Source organism: Calonectris borealis, chromosome 7 (genome assembly GCF_964195595.1).
Source record: "Calonectris borealis chromosome 7, bCalBor7.hap1.2, whole genome shotgun sequence".
Classification (NCBI taxonomy): Eukaryota; Metazoa; Chordata; class Aves; order Procellariiformes; family Procellariidae; genus Calonectris; species Calonectris borealis.
Genome location: NC_134318.1, coordinates 44263138 through 44282077, shown reverse-complemented (window position 1 = coordinate 44282077; position 18940 = coordinate 44263138). Strand labels below are relative to the sequence as shown.

Genomic DNA, 18940 nt, shown 5'->3' with positions numbered 1-18940 from the left:
TACTTAGCTCAGTTCAGTCGCTACTCCCATTTTAGATTTCTAACGAGCTAGTAGATCTTACAATATACTTCAGAAATATTTATGCAACACAGCTTCAGACAAGAGAATTTCAATTTCATCCATCTTTGAAGCATAGGCAATACTACAAGGAGAAAAGGTGCAAGACAGACAGAAGGGAGAGCACTGCTCCAAGAAAACACTCTGCCATGATATCCAGGTTACCCTTTCAAACCCCGTTGAGGATAAAAAGGACTTTACCATCTCTCTAGTAAAACATGTGAAATAAAGTTCACCATGGCAGTATTTATGACCGCCTGTTCACATCACGTTTTCTTGAAGTTCATTGCCAGGAGCCAGTCCAACATCCCCCACACACCCCCCCCCCAAATCACCACCACCACAAAAAACCCCACACAACCAACCAAGCCACATTTCTAAACTCTGGAGATAAATCCCCATTATCCTGTTCACTGATGTACACGGTCAAGACATCATAGGAAACAGGAACTTCTGGTACCCAGTCCTTTGGCGTAGCCAGAGCATGTATGCAAAGCTGTCAGTGCAATGCCTTCGCAAAAGGCAACGAAAGACAAAAATTGGGTGTAAATGAAGGGAGCAGCACTGGTTTTCGGACTATTTCTGCAGATCTCTTTCAGACCACTGCAGCACATGTCCACCGATAGTCCCAACGCCACTCACACTGACAGGAACGGTAACCAAAAAAATTTGGTTACCATTAACTCTGCAGAGAATTTTCTGAACTGAAAGAAAGGTCTGTAATATTTAATTGAAGCAGTGTTTCAATAGCTCTACCAACCATCTTAAGATATAAGCCGAGTAGCCTCTCTAGCTATTTTTTTTCAATGACTTCCCATAGCCTATTTGGTTTATTACTTTTTTAAGTAATAAACCTGTAGATCACTTGGCTCAGTGATCAGAGGGAAGATGTCACAGACTCACAAAACTCGGCCAAAGACACCACCACAATAAAAAAGTAGACAGTATTCCCCCCACTATTCACTGAGCTTGCCTTCCACGTTTGAGGGAAGTGAAGCAGTGCATAAACTTTCCGGGAACAGGCAAGGGCCACAGTTCTCTGAAAATGCAAATCACTCCAGAGCACATTGACCTGTGAGGAGACCTTTTATTCAAAGGTCTCGGTACTCCAAATACGGTACTCAAAACGGTATTTCCCCTCAGATACAGAACTGAGCACTTTGGGAGGAATGCAGTTTCTACCATCTCTTCTTAGAGACCTGATAACATCTATTTCCAAAACGAATTAAAGAATGCCATTTGAATTCACGGTTACTTAAATCATTTGGAAAAAGCACACATTTGGCTCCCATGGTAAGTCACAGCTAGTGTTTAGAGAGAGATGGAAAAGTCAGCTGAAGTAAATCCCAATTTCAAATTTGTTTTTGATGAATCTACCTATTGTTTCTTCACATTATGATTTGCTTATTGCTCTAGAGAAAAATACTTGCACAATCCCACCGTTATTTTACGGAACATAAGATTATACTTAAAATAATATTTCAACCAAACATAGTTAAAGTGCTATCTAACATTTTTTCCAATTTTCAACAAAAGCTCTAAGGAGCTCTAAGGAACACAGTTAAGTGATCCAAGTATTTACAGACTCTTCAGCAAAGCTAGCTTTTCACCAACATTAGAGGAAATTCACCATAGGTTTATTCTTATATTTGGAAGAAAAAACAGTAACAATATTCCTTCCAAGTATGAGGCACGTTAACGTAACATTAACATTTAACTGTTTGGGGATTTTGTTTTGGGGGGGATTTTTTGTTTGTTTGTTTTGGGGTTTTGTTTTTTTCTTAAACAAATGCATCTTATCCAGGATATTTGTTAAGATTTCTGTATTTGTGTGACATCCCAGTGAAATGGCTGTGATTCTAAATAGGAACACCGTCCATCCTCTTCTGCTCCAGTCCCTGTGCCCGCTTCTGGATCCCACCGCGGGAGCTGAACCTAAAAATCACAAACTATTCAGAACAGAGCAGCCTTCCATGCATTTATGATGCTTAGCACAATGGGGTCCCCCCATTGCTGCCATCTTCAAGATACAGCCCCACTCAGGCTTTCAGGATAAAGCCATGCCTGTCAACCTCGAGCAGCTCCTCCAACAAAGAGTTTACATAGCTGCAAAAATGCTTTCTGTTTGCAGGTTGTTGACCGCTATGGAAAAGCATGATGTGTTTTCCTAATGAGGATTTTGGGAACATCCCCCTCCTATGACACCCACAAGCTTCAGAATCGCCTCCGAACTTTGAGACTATCTGTCTGCCTCCAGCACGTCCCGCCCCATGAGTGTCGCTGCTCCAGCTTCAGACGCGCCGTGAGGCGCTCGCTCCGCCAGCCTCCGCTGACCCCGCGCAGCGGGACGCGTGCGCCTGCTCGGGAACAGCCGCTTAGCAGAGAGAAACCAGAACAAGGCAGGGGCGAAGCAGAAGCCCCACGGAGTGACGGGCTGGGAGCAATGGAGCGCTACACGAACCCTCCAAAGCAGGGGAGGACCAGACCCCCGCACCCTGATGACCCCTCCCTCACACCACTCTCTCTCTGCACCCCTTCATCCTGCTGCTGCTGCTGCCCTGGAAACCCCCGACACGAACAGTTGCCTGTGACAGCGGCGGAAAGCCCCGCTCTCAAGGGCTGCCGAAGCATTTTGCCTCCTCTCCCTCCTTCCCTCTGCGCAGCCAGGAGACTTGCCAGGGGTGGCTGGGGGAGGGCTGTCAGAGGTTGCAAAATCTGCAGAACAACCAAGATTCAAGCATCAAGCTCAGAGAGGGAACAGGGAGATGGAGAGACAGCGCTGTAAATACTCGCAGCCCGAAGAGACTCCGCCGACCTCGCCTTGCCTTCCGCCACGACCCAGAGCATCCTCGAAACCTGCCACGTCTGCCCACGCTGTCCCCAGCTCCTGCGGAGCGACTCGCGCCCTGAGAAATCGCCTGCGACCTAACGTGGCCACGACAGCCTCGGCTCGGCCCCGCTGCCCCCTCCCCGCAGGGCTGCACAGCCCTCCCCAGCCTTCTGCGGGGAGCGCCTACACCCAGCGCACGGCAGCTCTCCGCACCGGGAAGGCAAGGAGAGACAGCACTGGGACACAGCTGCGAATGAGGTGGCATCGTTGAGCCACGCGGCAGTCAAGTTTGAGATCAGGTGTGGAATTTTTCTCAGCAGAGGGAAGGGTCTGAACCTGCCCTGCTGCTGGAGGCGACACCAGGCAGCCTCACCGCGCCGAGCGAGCCCAGTCCTGCTGAGCGTGGCGAGCAAGCCGAGCTCACCTCCGCAACACGCCTCTGCGGCTCGGGACTAACACCTCCGTACCGCCCGTCGGACAGAGCGGACACGCCGCTTCTCAGAAGCGATGCAGAGATTTTTAAATTTTAAAGTACTGGCAGAAGCTTCACTCTTTACACTCCGACTATGCCAGATGAATTACTGCAAATATGAATGGCAGGTCATCTTGCCTTCCATTACCAGGTGATTGAACAAAAAAGTAGAATAGAAGAGGAATACTCTTTTTTTGCTTTTTGTACTATGACAACATCTCTTCCCAGTTCTCAACTCAGTTCTTGGGACCAATCATGCTTCAAGTAACAAACAATCACACTGCAAACACAGTAGTAGATAAAACAGAAACACGTAAGTGAAGCAGCCGTTCGCCATCTCGTCACTTTCCGTCGCACGCCGTTGCTGTTACTTCGTTTGGGGTAAATACCATATTCATCAGCTGCCAGTGAACCCTGCAGATCCACTGCTCTTACCGTCTCAGTCACTTGTAACTGTCCTCTGGCTCCTGTGCTCCTACCACCTTTCCTGTTCCTGATTAGTTCAGAACTGTGCATTTATTCGCTACTGAAATGTCAACAGAAAAGCAAACAAACAAAAAACAATCAGAGCTGAAAGCCCGACTTAGAGACTTCAGTTTCAGCACACTAATAAAGCACATGAGGAAGCTTTCAGAAGATTTAGAGAAACTTTATGAGCTGACAGACAACGTGCATGTTTTTCCTCAAGTTTTCAGGGAAGCAGGACAGCCTTTGCTTTCAAATGCACATGTTCCAGCTCCTGGACCAAAGTCACCCTGCAAAGCATTTGGAAATGGTCTACGTCCATAACAGAAAAGCAGACAAAAAGGGAACGAGGATTTGCCACAAAAAGATAAACTGAGAAGCAGGCAGTCGTCTTCTGCAAGTGCTGGAAAGCAACGGGCAATGGCATCAGCAACAAAAAAACAAGGGGAAAAAAAAAATGTGTAATGTCTGGCTGCATAGTCCCAGGCTGGCTGAGGTTGCAAGGGGCCTCTGGAGGTCACCTGGTCCAACCCCCTGCTTGGGCAAGGTCACCCAGAGTCGGTTGCCCAGGACCGTGTCCAGACAGCTTTTGAATACCTCCGAGGATGGAGATTCCACAAGCTCTCTGGGCAACCTGTGCCAGTGTTGCGTCACCCTTCCAGTAGAAAGGTATTCCCTTACGTACCTTTCTTGCGTTGCTCTGAACGTAACATAAAGCAAACCTTTTACCTGTTTAATATGGATTTTCATTATACAACACTGAATATTCACATACAAATGAAAAACCAATTAGTTTGGCAAAAGTTCATTATTTTAAGCAACACAAGCAAGCAAGTCTTGCACCAAAATTCCACCTACTTAGTCGAGGATATATCCCTTCACCTGGCTTACACAGCTCTGTCTTCACCGATCCTGGCATACAATGTATTTTCCACACACTCACTTCAGTAAGACTATAATGGTCTATATATTTATAGGCTATAATTGATAGCCTATAAAAACAAGTAGATCCACACGACATCAGTTCCTTTCCCACTTTTTCCTAAATTCTATTAAAGATCTTTGTTTGTTGAGATAAATAAAAGGTGCACAGTGGTCCTAGATCACAAATACTTTCATATTTAGTAAGGATAGCTGAAGGGAAAAGGTTTTGCTTCCTTATGATAAAAATTGCTATCCCACAAGACAAACGAGAATTGGCTTCACAGTCTGGCAAGCAGCAAGCCTGGATAAGGTCTGTCCTTCCAGCCCAGAAAAAACAACATTGCCAGTTCATGAAAACAAACTTGCTTTAGCGGAAGATTTTTGGGTCACGTCCAGTTGTCTGCAGTGAGTGGGTTGCTTCTATCATACTGTTTCATCCAGTTCTTGACTCCTTCATGTGCCTGGCAACATTTGCTCTTTTTTAAGGAAAAAAAAAAAAAAAAAAAAAGAAAGAAAAAAGAAGTTCTTCCATTTCTTCCCCCAGTAAAAAGTGCAATAGGAATTCTAGACCAACACTTTCACTTTGAACAGCTGTTTTTTAAAAACATTTTGAATGGTGAGGTCAGGGACACAAACAGCCAATGCTTTTGTCAATAGGAACCTTCTTTGTGCAAATCTGCTGCAATAATGGATCCAATGACAGCTGTCTGCCCAACACCACACAAAGGTCTTCACTGCCCAGTTAGTCCAAGAAAAGCAGTAATTCTGTCCCTAAATAAACAAGAATTCTGACGTAATTAAAATATAGCTAATGCTGGCTGATGGTACTTAATGAATACAGAATTCCCTCAAGTGATTTTTGAACAATTTCTTTTAATGTTTGGTTGACACATAAATAAACACTGCCAAAGAGAGTTCAGCATACGTTTCCGAGATGTTCCTATGGGAAAACTAGTTTTGCTTTTCCCGCTGGGATTGGTAAAGTCTCTAAAATTAGAGTTTGCCACACCAGAAAAACAAAAAACTTCAAAACAAGCTCCCACGACATCACTTAAAAGGCTTTAACGAAAGAATTCAGAATTATGTCCTGCTCACAAAGCCTGCCTGCCGCTCACTGTTCATCTACTGCAGTGCTGAGCGAGCCAACAGCACGGTATGTAGTTGCTCCGAGGAGCCCATCCATTAATATGCGGTGGCTTGCCGATACATTCAAGGGCAAGCAATAAAAAAATAAATCTCTTTTCAAGAATGCAATGGAAACTGGAAAACGAAGAGAGAACAAGTAGAGGCAGCTCTGCCTTGTGCACAATATAACCAGTGAGTTTTGGATACGGCGTGTTCCCATGGTACTTAATGCCTGTGATCGGCCGCTCCTCCTGCGGTGCACTAGTGAAGCCTTTTAATGAGATCTGAACTTTCTAGAGAAAGGTGACGTTACCTAACATCCTGTAAACAGTCTTTGCAAGCCTGTTTGCAAGTCTGCAAACGCAGACTGAGACGGAGCAACTTTCCCTGCTTTTACTTACTCCCATAAGTAAAGATAGACTTTTTCTTTTAAAGTCTACCTAAAGAGCCAGTTTTGTCATTCATTCGAGCTTGCAAAAGCCAAAGGAACCTCTCACTAAGCAGGAGGCTCATGCAGCTTGTATTAACTAAGCCTTTGTTTAGCCAGGAACTTCTCCAGGAGTAAAACGTGCTGCGTGCCCGTACAAGCTGTGTTGAAGTCAGTACGTGGTGCTTCTCTGCCTTCCTCAAACTAAAGGGGAAAGAATGAGCGTCTCACCCACGACCCGCACTGTCTGGTTACCCCTGACAGAGCTTGCCGCTCAACTCGGGCATGCAGCCTTTAAGAGGGAAACATCGCACAGCCTGCTCCGGCTGAGGAGCTACTCTCACCTACTTGCATACCATCACGGCTGCCCACCTTACCATCTTCAACTTCATAACCTTCAAAGCATCCTTCTAAAGTCCTCCAGTTTTTGGAGGCAGAGGCGGGACGCTGTGTCCACAGCCTGCCACAAGCCCAGAAATGCCTTCGGTGGCCGTTTGAGGTGCAGTCATCTGGGGGATCTGGCACCACTTGCGCGGGGCCGCGCAGGATGCCTGTGACTGAACACAAACCGAACCCTGATTGCCGTAGCCTAGACCAGCGCTCCCACCATCGAACCACCCTTCCTCCTGACAATGACTGGAAAACACCTTTTGCCCTGAAGCGGTTATGTTTTTCTCCAGGTTGTTTTGAGGGACAGACAGTCCTGGGCAGTTCTGCGCTGCTTCTGTACAGCGCAGGTATGCGGCCCCTCCCGAACGGTGTCAATTACGGGTGTCCCCGTACAGCGACCTGCAGCCGTGCGTTCTGCAATCGAGCGCTCTATTGGTTCCAAATTTGTGCTTAGTTTAACACCACGAATTTTGTGTTGCAAAGAAAAACACCCAAACAACCTTGTTTCAGTGCCATTCAGTATATTTTACTCCTACATCCCTGAAAAGAGAAGTGCATGGCTTCTTATGTGCATCAGCAAACCATTACAAATTAACGTTTTTTAATTCCGGCCCTCTGAAGACTGAACAAACGTGGGTTCCTCCCGGTGACTAAATGCCATGCTGCTAGCACTTCTGGAGCTGTCGATGAACAGCAAGCAGCAGAGAGGCTTTGAAAAGCGCAGGCAATTCCAGATTCTTTTTTTAAACTCTTTACAAATAGGCTCCCGCAGGATGACTGAGGTCTCCTGCACCTCAGCTGAGCACCCCGTTGGGTTCTGCAGGGAAGGAAAACTCCCGATGAGCCCGTTTGCTGCCGTGCGGCGCTCCCTACTCACATGGATGCTCCTTCTCTGCTCACCTCACTGCCGCATCGCCGGCCACCGTCAGCGGCTGCCTCCCTGACCGACACCAGGCCTGCCTCCATCTTCCCGAGAGGGGGGCGCGAGGCATTTAAAAACATCTATTTGGCAAGGAATATAGGCGGGATAGCTTTTTAGCGATTTGGGAAAAGGTGCAAGAAAAGACCAGAAGGTGTTTTACTGAGGACAAACCAAAACCTGAAGTGAAAACCCTTCCTGTCACAAACCACAACGTGAAATGAAAGTTCTTCCCGTTGCAATTTTGCATTTGTAATTGCATCCCTCAGCTGTCAGCATCACCTTGACGTACAGCACACAGGTCTTAAGCCGAGCTAAAGTTTGATAAATATCGAGGTATCAATAACAGTCATACCACCTAAAAGCTGTTTGAACCGATACGTAAGCTACCTATTCCATGAAAGAAAACTTGCAGTGTTGTCATGGTTTTTTTAATTACTTTTCTTAGCTTTAATTTTCTGCTTTCAAGGATATTATCTGTTAAAGCTGACTCATGAAGACAAGTGCTTAACAACTTGCAGACATTAATGAAAACAATCAATTATATCTGACTTAAAAATATCATATAAAGGCAATGCTCACTTTTGTTTGCTGTCAATAAATGCTTTAACTTTAATATCTTTTCCAGTAACATTAAAAATTAAAGTGATTAAATAGTACATTTACATTTTAAAATGATGTACAAATAATGAAAATAGTGCTGAAAGTGTTGAATAACTACTATACACCATTGGAAAAAAGGCAGTAAAAGAAACATTTTACTTTTAATACTTACTCTTCCCCTGTCTGATGATTATTGTGCTTAATCTGACCTTTTCCACAACACGAAATAACATATTTCCCTGGAACTTTCATCAGGGGAAGACTCCTTGCCACTTCAGTAATAAAGAAGCAAAAAGGATGCTAAGTGACTCTGTGATAGGCCATTCAAGCAGTCACCAAAGGCAGAAAATCTTGTTTTTCTGTGACCACTTCCTATTCTCTACCAAGAGAGTGAAAAAAGATGGTTAGAAAATATCGAATAAAGTACCAGACTATGCTAATGTAGATATATTTTGAGAACTTCCACATACTAAGAGCCTCTGACTGACTTGCAGTCAGACCTGCCTGCCTGCCTTTTTCCTTTTTTTTCAAATTAAGGTAAGAGTTTAGGGGCAGAGGACAAGGTAAAGCTACGACCGAAGTGTCTGGTCTTCTGGGCGGGGGTGGAGAGGAGGCAAGTCCCAGAGCCAGCTGGTCTTCCAAGGTGGCTCAGTCATTTGATTTCCTCTTCTCACCGGGATGCCAAGGAATGGCGTGTTGGTCCACGCTGGTGGAGAAGAAACTTTGAGTTTAATCTCGTGGAATCGCCCCTTCAACAGAGAGCAAGACGCTCGTTGCGTTAAAGGCAGCGCAACGACGTTTGGAAGCCCAAGATAAAGCTCCACGTGGAACAGCTTTGTAACACCAAGGGAGTTACTTCACTGGAAGTGCGTTGTCCTGGCTCTGTCTTTAAGGGGCGCGTTACCCGGCATACCCCCGGGGCCCCAAAGACATGCATTAATAAACCAGATCCCTCTGATACACATCCAACCCCCACGGCGGCTGAGCAGCTCCTGCTTCCAGGGGCAAGGAACAACGTGTCCAGGGTAACCAAACTCGCCTTCTTGATGGCTTCTGAGGCACACGCAAAACTGCAAATGAAAAGGCTACTTTTCTCAGCAACATCCTCGCTTTAAATAATAAATGAGGAATAAGGGGAGAGCTTTCAGGAGGAGGTAAGTATACACAGTACAAGAAAGGGAAAGAAAGCGTTTGAGATAAAAAGAGGAAATACATTTGCAGGGTGTGGAAGATATAAATGGTATGATGAAATAACAGAAAAGGGAAAAAGATAAAAAGTAAGTAAACAACAGATCAGCCTTTAGAAATCTGGGGGCTTGACTGGTATTCTATGTGCAACTCCCTTTGAAGTCAAATTCTTGGTAAGAAAATTTATGATGAGAACTTTGAAACAGCAACAAGACCTTTAAAATTCGACCTTTGTGAGAGCGCTCGTACAAGCTAATAAACTAACAGATTCACACATGAAGCATTCTTCCTATGGTATTCTACTCCCATTGCATAATTTCATATTCAAATATTTTGGAAATTAAATCCTCTTAAACCATCACACTGATACACTGGCAATTTGTGGGCTAACAATACTCCACCTGCTATAAAACCACGTTAACAGAAAACTATAATTATATAATGCACTTTGCCACTATTACTTCCTCATGTAAACACGTGCTCTTGCTGTTAACGATAACACTTAATCAAAAGGAGAGGAAAGATGGTCTACAAGATAATCTTCTGAGTTTCCTGCTTAAGGGAGCCTAAACACTGTACAAGCTCCTAATTAAAACCCTTTTGCTCAGAGAATTGTAAAAATACCTGCTAAAAAGAAAATTTGTTATTTTTTGTTAAAGAAAAAAGTGATTTTGTAAGCATACAACTCCATCTTGGAGGAAAAACCCCACCCTCTGTGTTGCCTGTACTGTTACTGTTCCAATCGTCTTCAGCAAATTAGAAAAGAGCTTTTAAGTTTTACTAGTATGTGGATGCACGATAACGTGTCACCGCTTTACTGCACGACTGCTTCGGGTCTTGATCCTCATTTACACTTAAAGGGGAATTTGCTCTGCACCCCTCAGCTATCACCGCTTGTTACACCTCACGGGGTGGATGTGAAGGGCTGGTTGTGAGCAGGACCCGTGCGGTCGCCGCACAAGCCCCCGGGGAAGCACCCCTGGACCACAGCACAGAGCTGCAGAGCCGGGCACAGGGATGCTCCCAAGAGGGGGCACTGGTTATGGATAACCCCACCGGCACATGCTGCTGTGCCGTCCTTAGCCTAAGCTAGGGACGCTAAGAGTCGCGTTACTTGGGAAGCCGACACCTGGGAAGCTATAAATCAGCACGAGTATTTAGATGTTCTTCAAGCAGGCTGTGAAGGGCTTAAGAAAGACCTTGCCAAAACCACATGCTTGCGAGCGCATCACTCTCGCTGTACACTATCACCTACCTAAAGACTAAATGAAGAGCTACAAACTGGTACAATCCTCCCCCCAGCCATCCTACAGTTTTTTCAAAGCACGAGTATCAACAGTTGCAAGTTATCCCTGTACACATGGAAAAAGCATTTCAGGAACCAAGACCAGCAGGGGCATTACTGCTGCTGCAGCTCCCTCGTGCCGCCTAAGTCGCTTCAGCCGTCCTCGCACACATCCCTGAGCACACATCCCTGAGCTCACCCCAGCTGCAGAAGTAAAGGAAAATGAGGCAGTGAAGGAGTTTCAAACCAAAACACCTTTTCAAGGCAGCAGATGAAGAACTACACACAAAGCGAGGGCTGTTCAGCAGCCAGACACATCGTGTTGGGCCACCACTCAGCTTTGTTCAGTTGCACATCTGGGCCAACAGCTGTATCCTGTTGGTAATGTGTTACCAACAATTTCATTCTCAAGATACAAGAGATCCCTCAATTATTAAAAATTTTTTTTCAAAGGCACAAGCACTGCAAAGGGTAACAAAACAGTTTCCTCCTCCCCATCATCACTTTCACATAGAAGTTTTCACTGAAGAAGTTTTAGGTAGTACCAAATTCTGATCTACCTCAAAATTTCACCTCCTACAACGAGGGTTTAGAATTGAGTAAAACAAGAAAGAGTCTCCTAAAAACCAGCATAAGCATGAGTACAGCAGAAACTGTAAGAAAAACCTTGATTTGAGATTCTGCCATAGAAAAACAAACAAACAGAAAGCAGCAACAATGTTTAAGAAACTACCAGTGGCACTCACACATACAAAAAAAAAAAAAAAAAATCAGAAAAAAGACACCAAAAAAAACAGAAAATAGGAAGCGAGGAGTGCAGAAATAGATAAAGAGAAATTAGAGATTATTTATTTTTAGGGTTCCCATAATAGAGAACACTGAAAAATACTTTTTCATTGGCCTTCTACGTCATCGCTCAAGAGTATATATTCCCAAAATGGAAGTCCTCGGTTACGAGTGCGCAATTTTACAGCATCACAGCCAGCCAGGCGATAAACAAGCCGGGTCCCGGGGCAGCGCCCGCGGGACCAGCCAGAGGTGCTGGGTCAGCCCCGGCAGCCGCCCCGGAGGCGTTCGGGCCTGCCAGACCGACCCCTCCGCGGCCAGGGCTCCTGCTCCAACCACGAGCGAGCTTCGGGAGCACGGCGAATGGAGGAGCTTGCTCCAAAGCCTACGAACCCACCGGCGGAGCCAGACCGGGGCCCTCCTCGCGCGTCTGCCGCTGCCCCTCTTCCCCCAGCCCCCCCCCGCTGCCCCTCTCACCCCCCGCTTGGCCAGGGACCCGCGCGAGCGCAGCCCCAGCAAGCTGCCCGCCGCCGCCGCCCGCCCCGCTGAACCTGGCAGAAATACTCCCCGTACTCTAAATACCTCCTCGAGCTGGGCACGTTTGTTTAGTTTTCTCTTCCACTCCAGATAACATCAACACAGCCTGACAGTAAGGATGGAGTAAGTGTTTCTCAGCAGTGAAATAACATATTTTTTAAAAAAAAATCACAATGAATCAAACATTACCTTTCACTCAATCTAGTAGCTATGATTTGAAGAAAAGAGGGTGCCTTGACTTGCAACATGCTAGTCTTAATACTTATTTAGAAATCAAAACCTAATTAATACATTTTCTATCCCACCACATTTGAAATATTCCACAAAATTCAAATAATTATTCATGGGGGGAAAAAAAAGAAACAGGGAAAAAAACCCAAACAACAAACCCCAAAAACCCCTTATCTTTATCACTAATACCAGCTAAATCCACAGATATCTAATATCAAAATAAGACTACACCCACTGTTTCAGAATCAGAAAATTAAGACCAGGTGATAAAGAGACATCTACACTGTGATCACCACTCATTAGAAGAGCAGGCTGTTTTTAAAAATTACTATGGGAAATATTACTTCAAATTCAATTGATAGACTTCAACTCTTAACAGAAGTAAAGGACATTCCAAGTTCATACTCTGAAGCAATAAGCGTACTTTCAATACTGCTACTACTACTAACAGGACTGGCAACAAGAAATTCCACCCCTGCCCTCTTTGTGTACTGTAAGAGAAAGGGAGGCTTTCACCCAAATGTGGAGTTAAGGCCACTTGGGAATGTGAGAGCTTACTGCCCTATCTCGACACTGTCATATGAAGGCTAGTATTTTGGATAGTCAAAGAAAATACAGGTAGGACAGTAATGCTGTTAGTCATTTAAAGATCTTGAGTATCAGTGCCCTAGCACCATACAGCAATTCCCTAACCTACTTTCTCCCCTCCTTCTTTTTTAAACTAATAAAATTACATGTTCTGGTTAGCTTTTACCTTTCTTGTCATCATTACACTTCTATGCTGGCCTAAGTTTGTCCTGAGAATTTAAGAAATGCATCGACCTCCCATTAGAGAAGAGCTACATACATTCAGTGGTATGAAGACAGAAGAAAACGTTTTCAAAAGTACCTACCTGACATAGGCTCATATATTTAGGGACATGGTTTAGTGGGCATGGTAGTGTTGGGTTCACGGTTGGACTCGATGATCTTGGAGGTCTTTTCCAACCTTAATGATTCTATGATTCCAATTTCAAAGGAAACTGGAGCAAATGAACTGTTTTCCAACCCAAGGAGAAATGTTGGAACTTGTATAGCTAAGTCTGCTGGGCATACTGGAAATCTGTAGCCTAAAGATCTACGCCCAGAGGTTTAAACAACGTGGATTGTTAAAGTCACCTAAACTGAAACAGAGTAAGACGCAATTTTCAAGTGTGAGCACTGTGTTTCTTCAACACTTGTGACTGCGCCCACCTACGTATGCATCAAACAGTAACAAAACTTCTGAGACAACAACAAAAATTGAATTGCAGAGATCTCCATCTTGCCTTCATCCAGCAGAAACAACCAAAGCTGCTTTGCTGCACCGACAGTGAAACACGTGGTCAGGGAAGTTTCTCCGTGACACGCAGTCCCACAGTCTCCCCGAGACATCTGCCAGACAGGAGGGATGGAGGCAGGGGCAGAAAGGCTGCCCGCCCGCGTTCGCTGCGGGCAGGACCTGCCCGAACTGAGGACGGACATGCCTCCCGCCACGCGCGCCCGTGCACCTGCAGCCCCGCCTGCTCCGCCCGTCGGCCGGTAACACGCCGCACTCGGGGGCTGAACGCCCCTGCAGTAAATTGAAACGTTTCCTCCGCTGACTACTCACTCGACACGAAACACTCCCGACCTGCCCAAAACCCTCCTGAGCGGAGTCCCGCAGAAGCTGCCGCGATCGCTCGTGAGCCCGAGGGTGTCCTCCGAGCAGTCCTCCGCACGCCGGCACGAGGCACTTCATTGCAGCGGCCAGTACAGCCTTCTGCCGGTCTCCCACAGACAGCCCTCGGGAGGATGAGCTCGCGCCGTCGGACGGCTCTCACGGGCCCCAGCATCAGCTGCTCACACCCGACTCCCAGGTTTTTGTCCCAAGGAGAAACAAACAGTGTTAAGCCATTTAAACGTAACTGAAGCGAATGAAAAGGATACAGCAGGTAGAAAAAGACGACTGCACGTGAAAGTAATTAAAATCATATACAGTAAAAGCAGCGAAATGCCAGGCAGGCTGATTCTGTGGCCACTACAGCGGTAGGGTCACTGAAGGGTAAATGTGAAATTTTGTCAATGCAGTGGAAGCAAAGAAAGCAAGGAAACTGGGAGGGAGAGAAAGAGGGAGAGGCTCGTATCATAGAGTGGTTTGGGTTGGAAGGACCTTTGAAGACCATCTAGTCCAACCCCCCTGCCACGGGCAGGGGCATCTGAGGAGGGGAAAAAAAGAGAAAGAGTGACCCACAGGTAACCTGAACTCCATCTTCTGTTGTCAGCAAGAGTATACTGTGATAAAAAACAGGAAATGCTTATACAGCAAGACAAATATTAAATGCTTAAGTAAACATGAATGTACCAAAAATATGCATTCATATTCATGAGATGCACGTGTTCATGAAACTTTGAAGAATATTTGTAGATCTAATACTGCATTAACGTTTTTAATGAAGCAGCAAAACTACCCAGCACAGTCCCTCTTCACTGTTAACATGTTTATTCATGAGCTCCCAGGTCAGCATTGCAACAGGTTATTAGTGGATGTGGATGGCTGGCAGGAGCAAACCAGTATGTTATCATAACTTGCTTCTGGCAAGCAGAGAACAAAAAAAAAGCAATTTTCTCCTCTTTGCAGAAGTATAGCCAGGTCAGCAATACCAGTAATCTAGGAACGACTACCCCACCCAGATGAACCTGTCCACCAAAGATATTTTAAATTATTCTTCTATAAAATACTGGTCTCAACTAAAGAGCATTTGCACGTACAGCACGTGCCAGCCAAGTAAACAGTGCTCACACAAAACACATCTAAAGTGCAAATCATGCTGTTGCCACACAGTAACGTTCAGGCTACTTTAAACAAATCGGAGGAAGGTTCATCGCTGAGCCAATACGCGAGGGTTTGCTGGCGTGGAAAGGGGGAGCAGAACTCCCACCCCTGCGGGTAAGGGCAGAGTACAGCCCCGGGAGGGCTGGGCAGCTTCAGCAGCAGGAGACCCACGTCAGCAGCACCCCCCGCCCGGGCCCAGCCTGCCCACGGCAGCCCTTCCTATGGGGACCCCTGCCCTGGAGAAGCCCCGCCAGAGGCTTGGTGTGGGGACACTTCCCAGAGGACCTCCGCCCCGTGATGAATCAGATCCCCAGAGCAGGAGAAGGCGGGACTGCGACAGGCAGGATGCTCGGGCCGACCATCCTGACCGCTCGGGGTATCCGCGCTGTGTTGTGAAAACACACACCTCTACACTACGCTGAGGTCCAGCAAAATTTGACTAAAAACGTAGTGTTTAATTCAAATGTGTACCACCAACCGAAATTTGAAATCAGAAATGGAAAAAATGGACTAAAGGAACTGGAAATGGTTTTCCAGCCCAGCATAGGGGAAGTCTATCAAAGCAGGAGTCCTTGTTGGTAACTGAAACCACTTCAGGTCACAGCAGAGAAACTTATTCCTCAACTGAATAGGAAGCGCCCAACAAGCAGACACAGCCGCTGACAGCTCCAACGTGTAACTCGAAAGCTAAGTCCACAAACCAAGCTAATATCATCTTTATTGTGCCTGAATTTCACCAACGTTAGTCCAGAAACCTGACTGGGCAGTCACCAGTCCCAACTCCAACAGCAACAAACCAGAAGCGTAATCACGAAAGTTCAGACCAGTCTTTCCATTCCCCACCCTGCAGTGGAACATATCCAAATAAGCCCAGTTTTGTTGCCGTAGAAAACTAATTTTTCATCGCAAGGGAGTCGCTTGCTAGAGCAGAAGCGTTCTCCTCTTTGGTCACGCCAAATGACAAACAACAAATAGGCTTTGCTTTCTCCAGGAAGGCCAGTGAGTCTCAAATACTAACTAGGAACAACCAGGAAACCGTTTAGTCTGACAGCACAGGATTTCTTCAAAGACAGTGCTCCGAAGTGGCTGCTTTTACCCCTCTCAGGCGAAAGAAAAGGCAGGAGAGCACTTTGAACCACAGCGCTTGCCACGGGAGATAGCAGGCTCAGGTCAGATAGCGGGCTCAGGTCAAACGGAGCATCATCTTTAGGCTCTAGCAATGGTAACAGGAACACAGCAGTAATTATCTGCAAAAGTCCTACCGCACACCGCACAGCTTTACTCACAAATAGATCCTGCACAAGCCTAAGGCCATAATCTTGAAAATTATTATGAAATTAGTATTTTCACAGTGTTCGTTTAATAGCAACCGACACATTTAAGTGTAAAAATAACTGTGGTGATAATTTGTCAAAGTTTACTAACCTTGGTGAAAACACAAATTTCATCCTTTGACTACGCATGTATCAATCAAAGCGCGTATTTCAGGTCAGCCTTCCAGATGATGAAAAAACCACGCAGTTGCTTACTGTAGCGCACTTAGCGATAGGGCTGGCGCGTGAAGCAAAGCCAGTCCTAACACACACCGCAAGAGCAACACGCAGCACAAGTTTGGACCCAACTCCCTGCTAGACGTACGCTGCTTCACAAACTGCAAACCCCCAGAAACACTCCCTTTACGGAACGTGACATGCCAGTATTGCTCAGCTCCAGAAGTGCTTTGCCACGGACTTCAGTGGCGCCAGACTTCACGCAGGGCGCAGCCTAGGAGGTCTAGAAGCCCGGCTGCTATTCCAGATACTTGTAAATACGTCTTAATTCATGCAAATTTACAAGAAAGCATTCTTCTCTTTGCTTAACGGCTAGCCGTATCAACTGCTGCACTCGTCTTATTTGCGGTGACGAGAAGTACTCTAAACGTTTGTCTGACTATACTAGGCTAAACAGAAATCAAACTGTATTTTCACGCCACAACGTGCGAAGTACCCCAGGAGGGAAGCCGGGGGTCAGCCGAGCCGCAGCCCTCGCGGAAGGCCGGGGAAGGAGCGCTCCCCTTTCCCCCCCGAGAACGGGGCACCCCAAGTTCTCATTCTCCCAACACTTCAGGAGAAGCCACAGCTAAGGGACCTGGGCCGCCTGGGACGCTGTCGCCCCACAGGGCACGATTCTCAGTAACGATCGCAGAGCAGGCACGCTTGCGGCACAAGGCGTTCCCCCAGAGAACGTTGCGCCGCCGGCCGCCTACCTCAGCGCCTCGCCCCCCGACCCCCGGGCGCACCGGCCGGCGGACGGGACGGCTGCTGGGGACACCCCCCGCCCCGCGCGGGCAGCGCTGCCCGCCGCCGCCGGCACCCGAGGCCGGCCGGGGCCGGAGCGGGCGGGACGGGGCGGCAGCCGCGCGCGGGGGGCGGCGCGGCGGCACCAGGGCCGGCCCGGGCAGCGGCGCTGCCCGCGGAGACCTCCCGCCCCCCCCGGAGGGGCGCGCGCGGCCGCGGTACTTACGTCGTCAAAGAGGGACCCGACGTTGGCCGTCACCAGGAGCACCCCGGCGCCGGCCGCGGCCCCCCTCACCGCCATGGCGCCGGCGGCGGGCGGGCGGAAGCGCGGAGCGCGGCCGGCAGCGGCGGCGCTGCGGGGAGCCCGGGGGCGGGCGCGGGGCGCTGCGGGGAGCGGGGCGCCTGGCCCGCCCCGTCAGCGCGGGCGGGCGGGCGGGGGGCGCGGGCGGCGGCGAGTCCTCCCGGCGCGGGCAGCCCGCGGACATCCGCGCCGCGGCGGGCCGGCCGCTCTGCGGCTGCTGCGGGGCCGCGGCGCTCAGCGCTCGCCCGCCGCCGCCGTCGCGCTGCTGCCGGGACGGCTCCCGCCGGCGGAGGCTGGCGCCGGGCCGCGGCGCATGGCAGGTCGGCAGGGCGGGACGGCGCGGGACGGCGCGGGACGGCGCGGCGGGGCTGGTCTCGGCGCTCCCCGGCGGGGCTGGGCTGGGCTGGGCGGGCGCTGCGCGCACCGCGCTGCTGCTGCCGCTCCTGCTGCCGCCGCCGCCGCTCCCGGCTCTGGCGGCGCGGCGGGCGGGCCGGGCTAGGGCTCTGCGCCCGCGACGTCACAGCGGCCCCGCGCGGCTCTTAAAAGGGCAACGCCAACCCTCGGGAAGCGCCCCGCGGGAGGCAGCCGGCGGCGCTGTCCCGTGGCCCGGCCGCCGCCGAGCCCCGCTCGCCGCCGCCCGTCCCCGCGGAGAGGGCAGGGCAGGGCAGGGCAGGGCAGGGCAGGGCGGCCGATCCGCCGCTCCCCGAGCACCGCCCGCCGCGCGGGGCCGGGCCGGGCGGGGCCGGCGGCAGCGCTCACCTGTGCGGGAGCGGGGCCTGGCCTGGCGCGGCCGGGGCCGAGGCCCGCAGGCGCTGTCCGGGGGCGAGGCCCGGCGGAGCATCGCGCGGGGCTGCCGGCCCGTGCGGGCCGAGGAGCGCCCCGGCGGGGCAGGAGCTCGTCTGCGGGGGAACCGGCCCCGCTGCCCTTCGCTCCGCTGTCGCGGGGCGCGGCGGCCGCCGGGGCCCTGCCCGGGGTGGCCCGGAGCGGCTCCTGGGGGGCGGGTCTGCCGGCCGCTCCGGGCAGCCGGGGCTGTCCCCGGGGCTCTCCCCTGGACGCGCCCGGCGGAGGCGGCGGCGCACCCGGAGGAGAGCGCGGCTGCTGGCCCCGGCGATGCGAACCGTCGTGCCGCGTCTCAGCCAGCCCCAAAGTGCCTCAGGTCGGAAACCGGGGGTACCTACACCTGAAACACCCGGGTGCATCACGGCGAATTCCCCCGTGCTGCCGTGCGTGCTTGAACGGTTTTGGCAAATGCATATCACTGCCTCCAGAGTGGAAAACCCACAGCGTTGCA

The 18940-nt window shown here is 49.4% G+C and overlaps 1 protein-coding gene across 4 annotated transcripts in view; it reads right to left on the bottom strand.

Annotated features, from left to right (window-relative positions):
* The window catches only part of INPP5A (inositol polyphosphate-5-phosphatase A), a 262986-nt gene extending 245311 nt beyond the window's left edge, over window positions 1-17675 (bottom strand). For all 4 annotated transcript variants that reach the window (XM_075155323.1, XM_075155322.1, XM_075155324.1 and 1 more), the window contains exon 1: window positions 17575-17675. In XM_075155323.1, the coding sequence (XP_075011424.1) occupies window positions 17575-17649 (75 nt within the window). In that variant the 5' untranslated portion in view covers window positions 17650-17675. The remainder of the gene's footprint in view (window positions 1-17574) is intronic.
* Between the last annotated feature and the right edge of the window lie 1265 nt (window positions 17676-18940).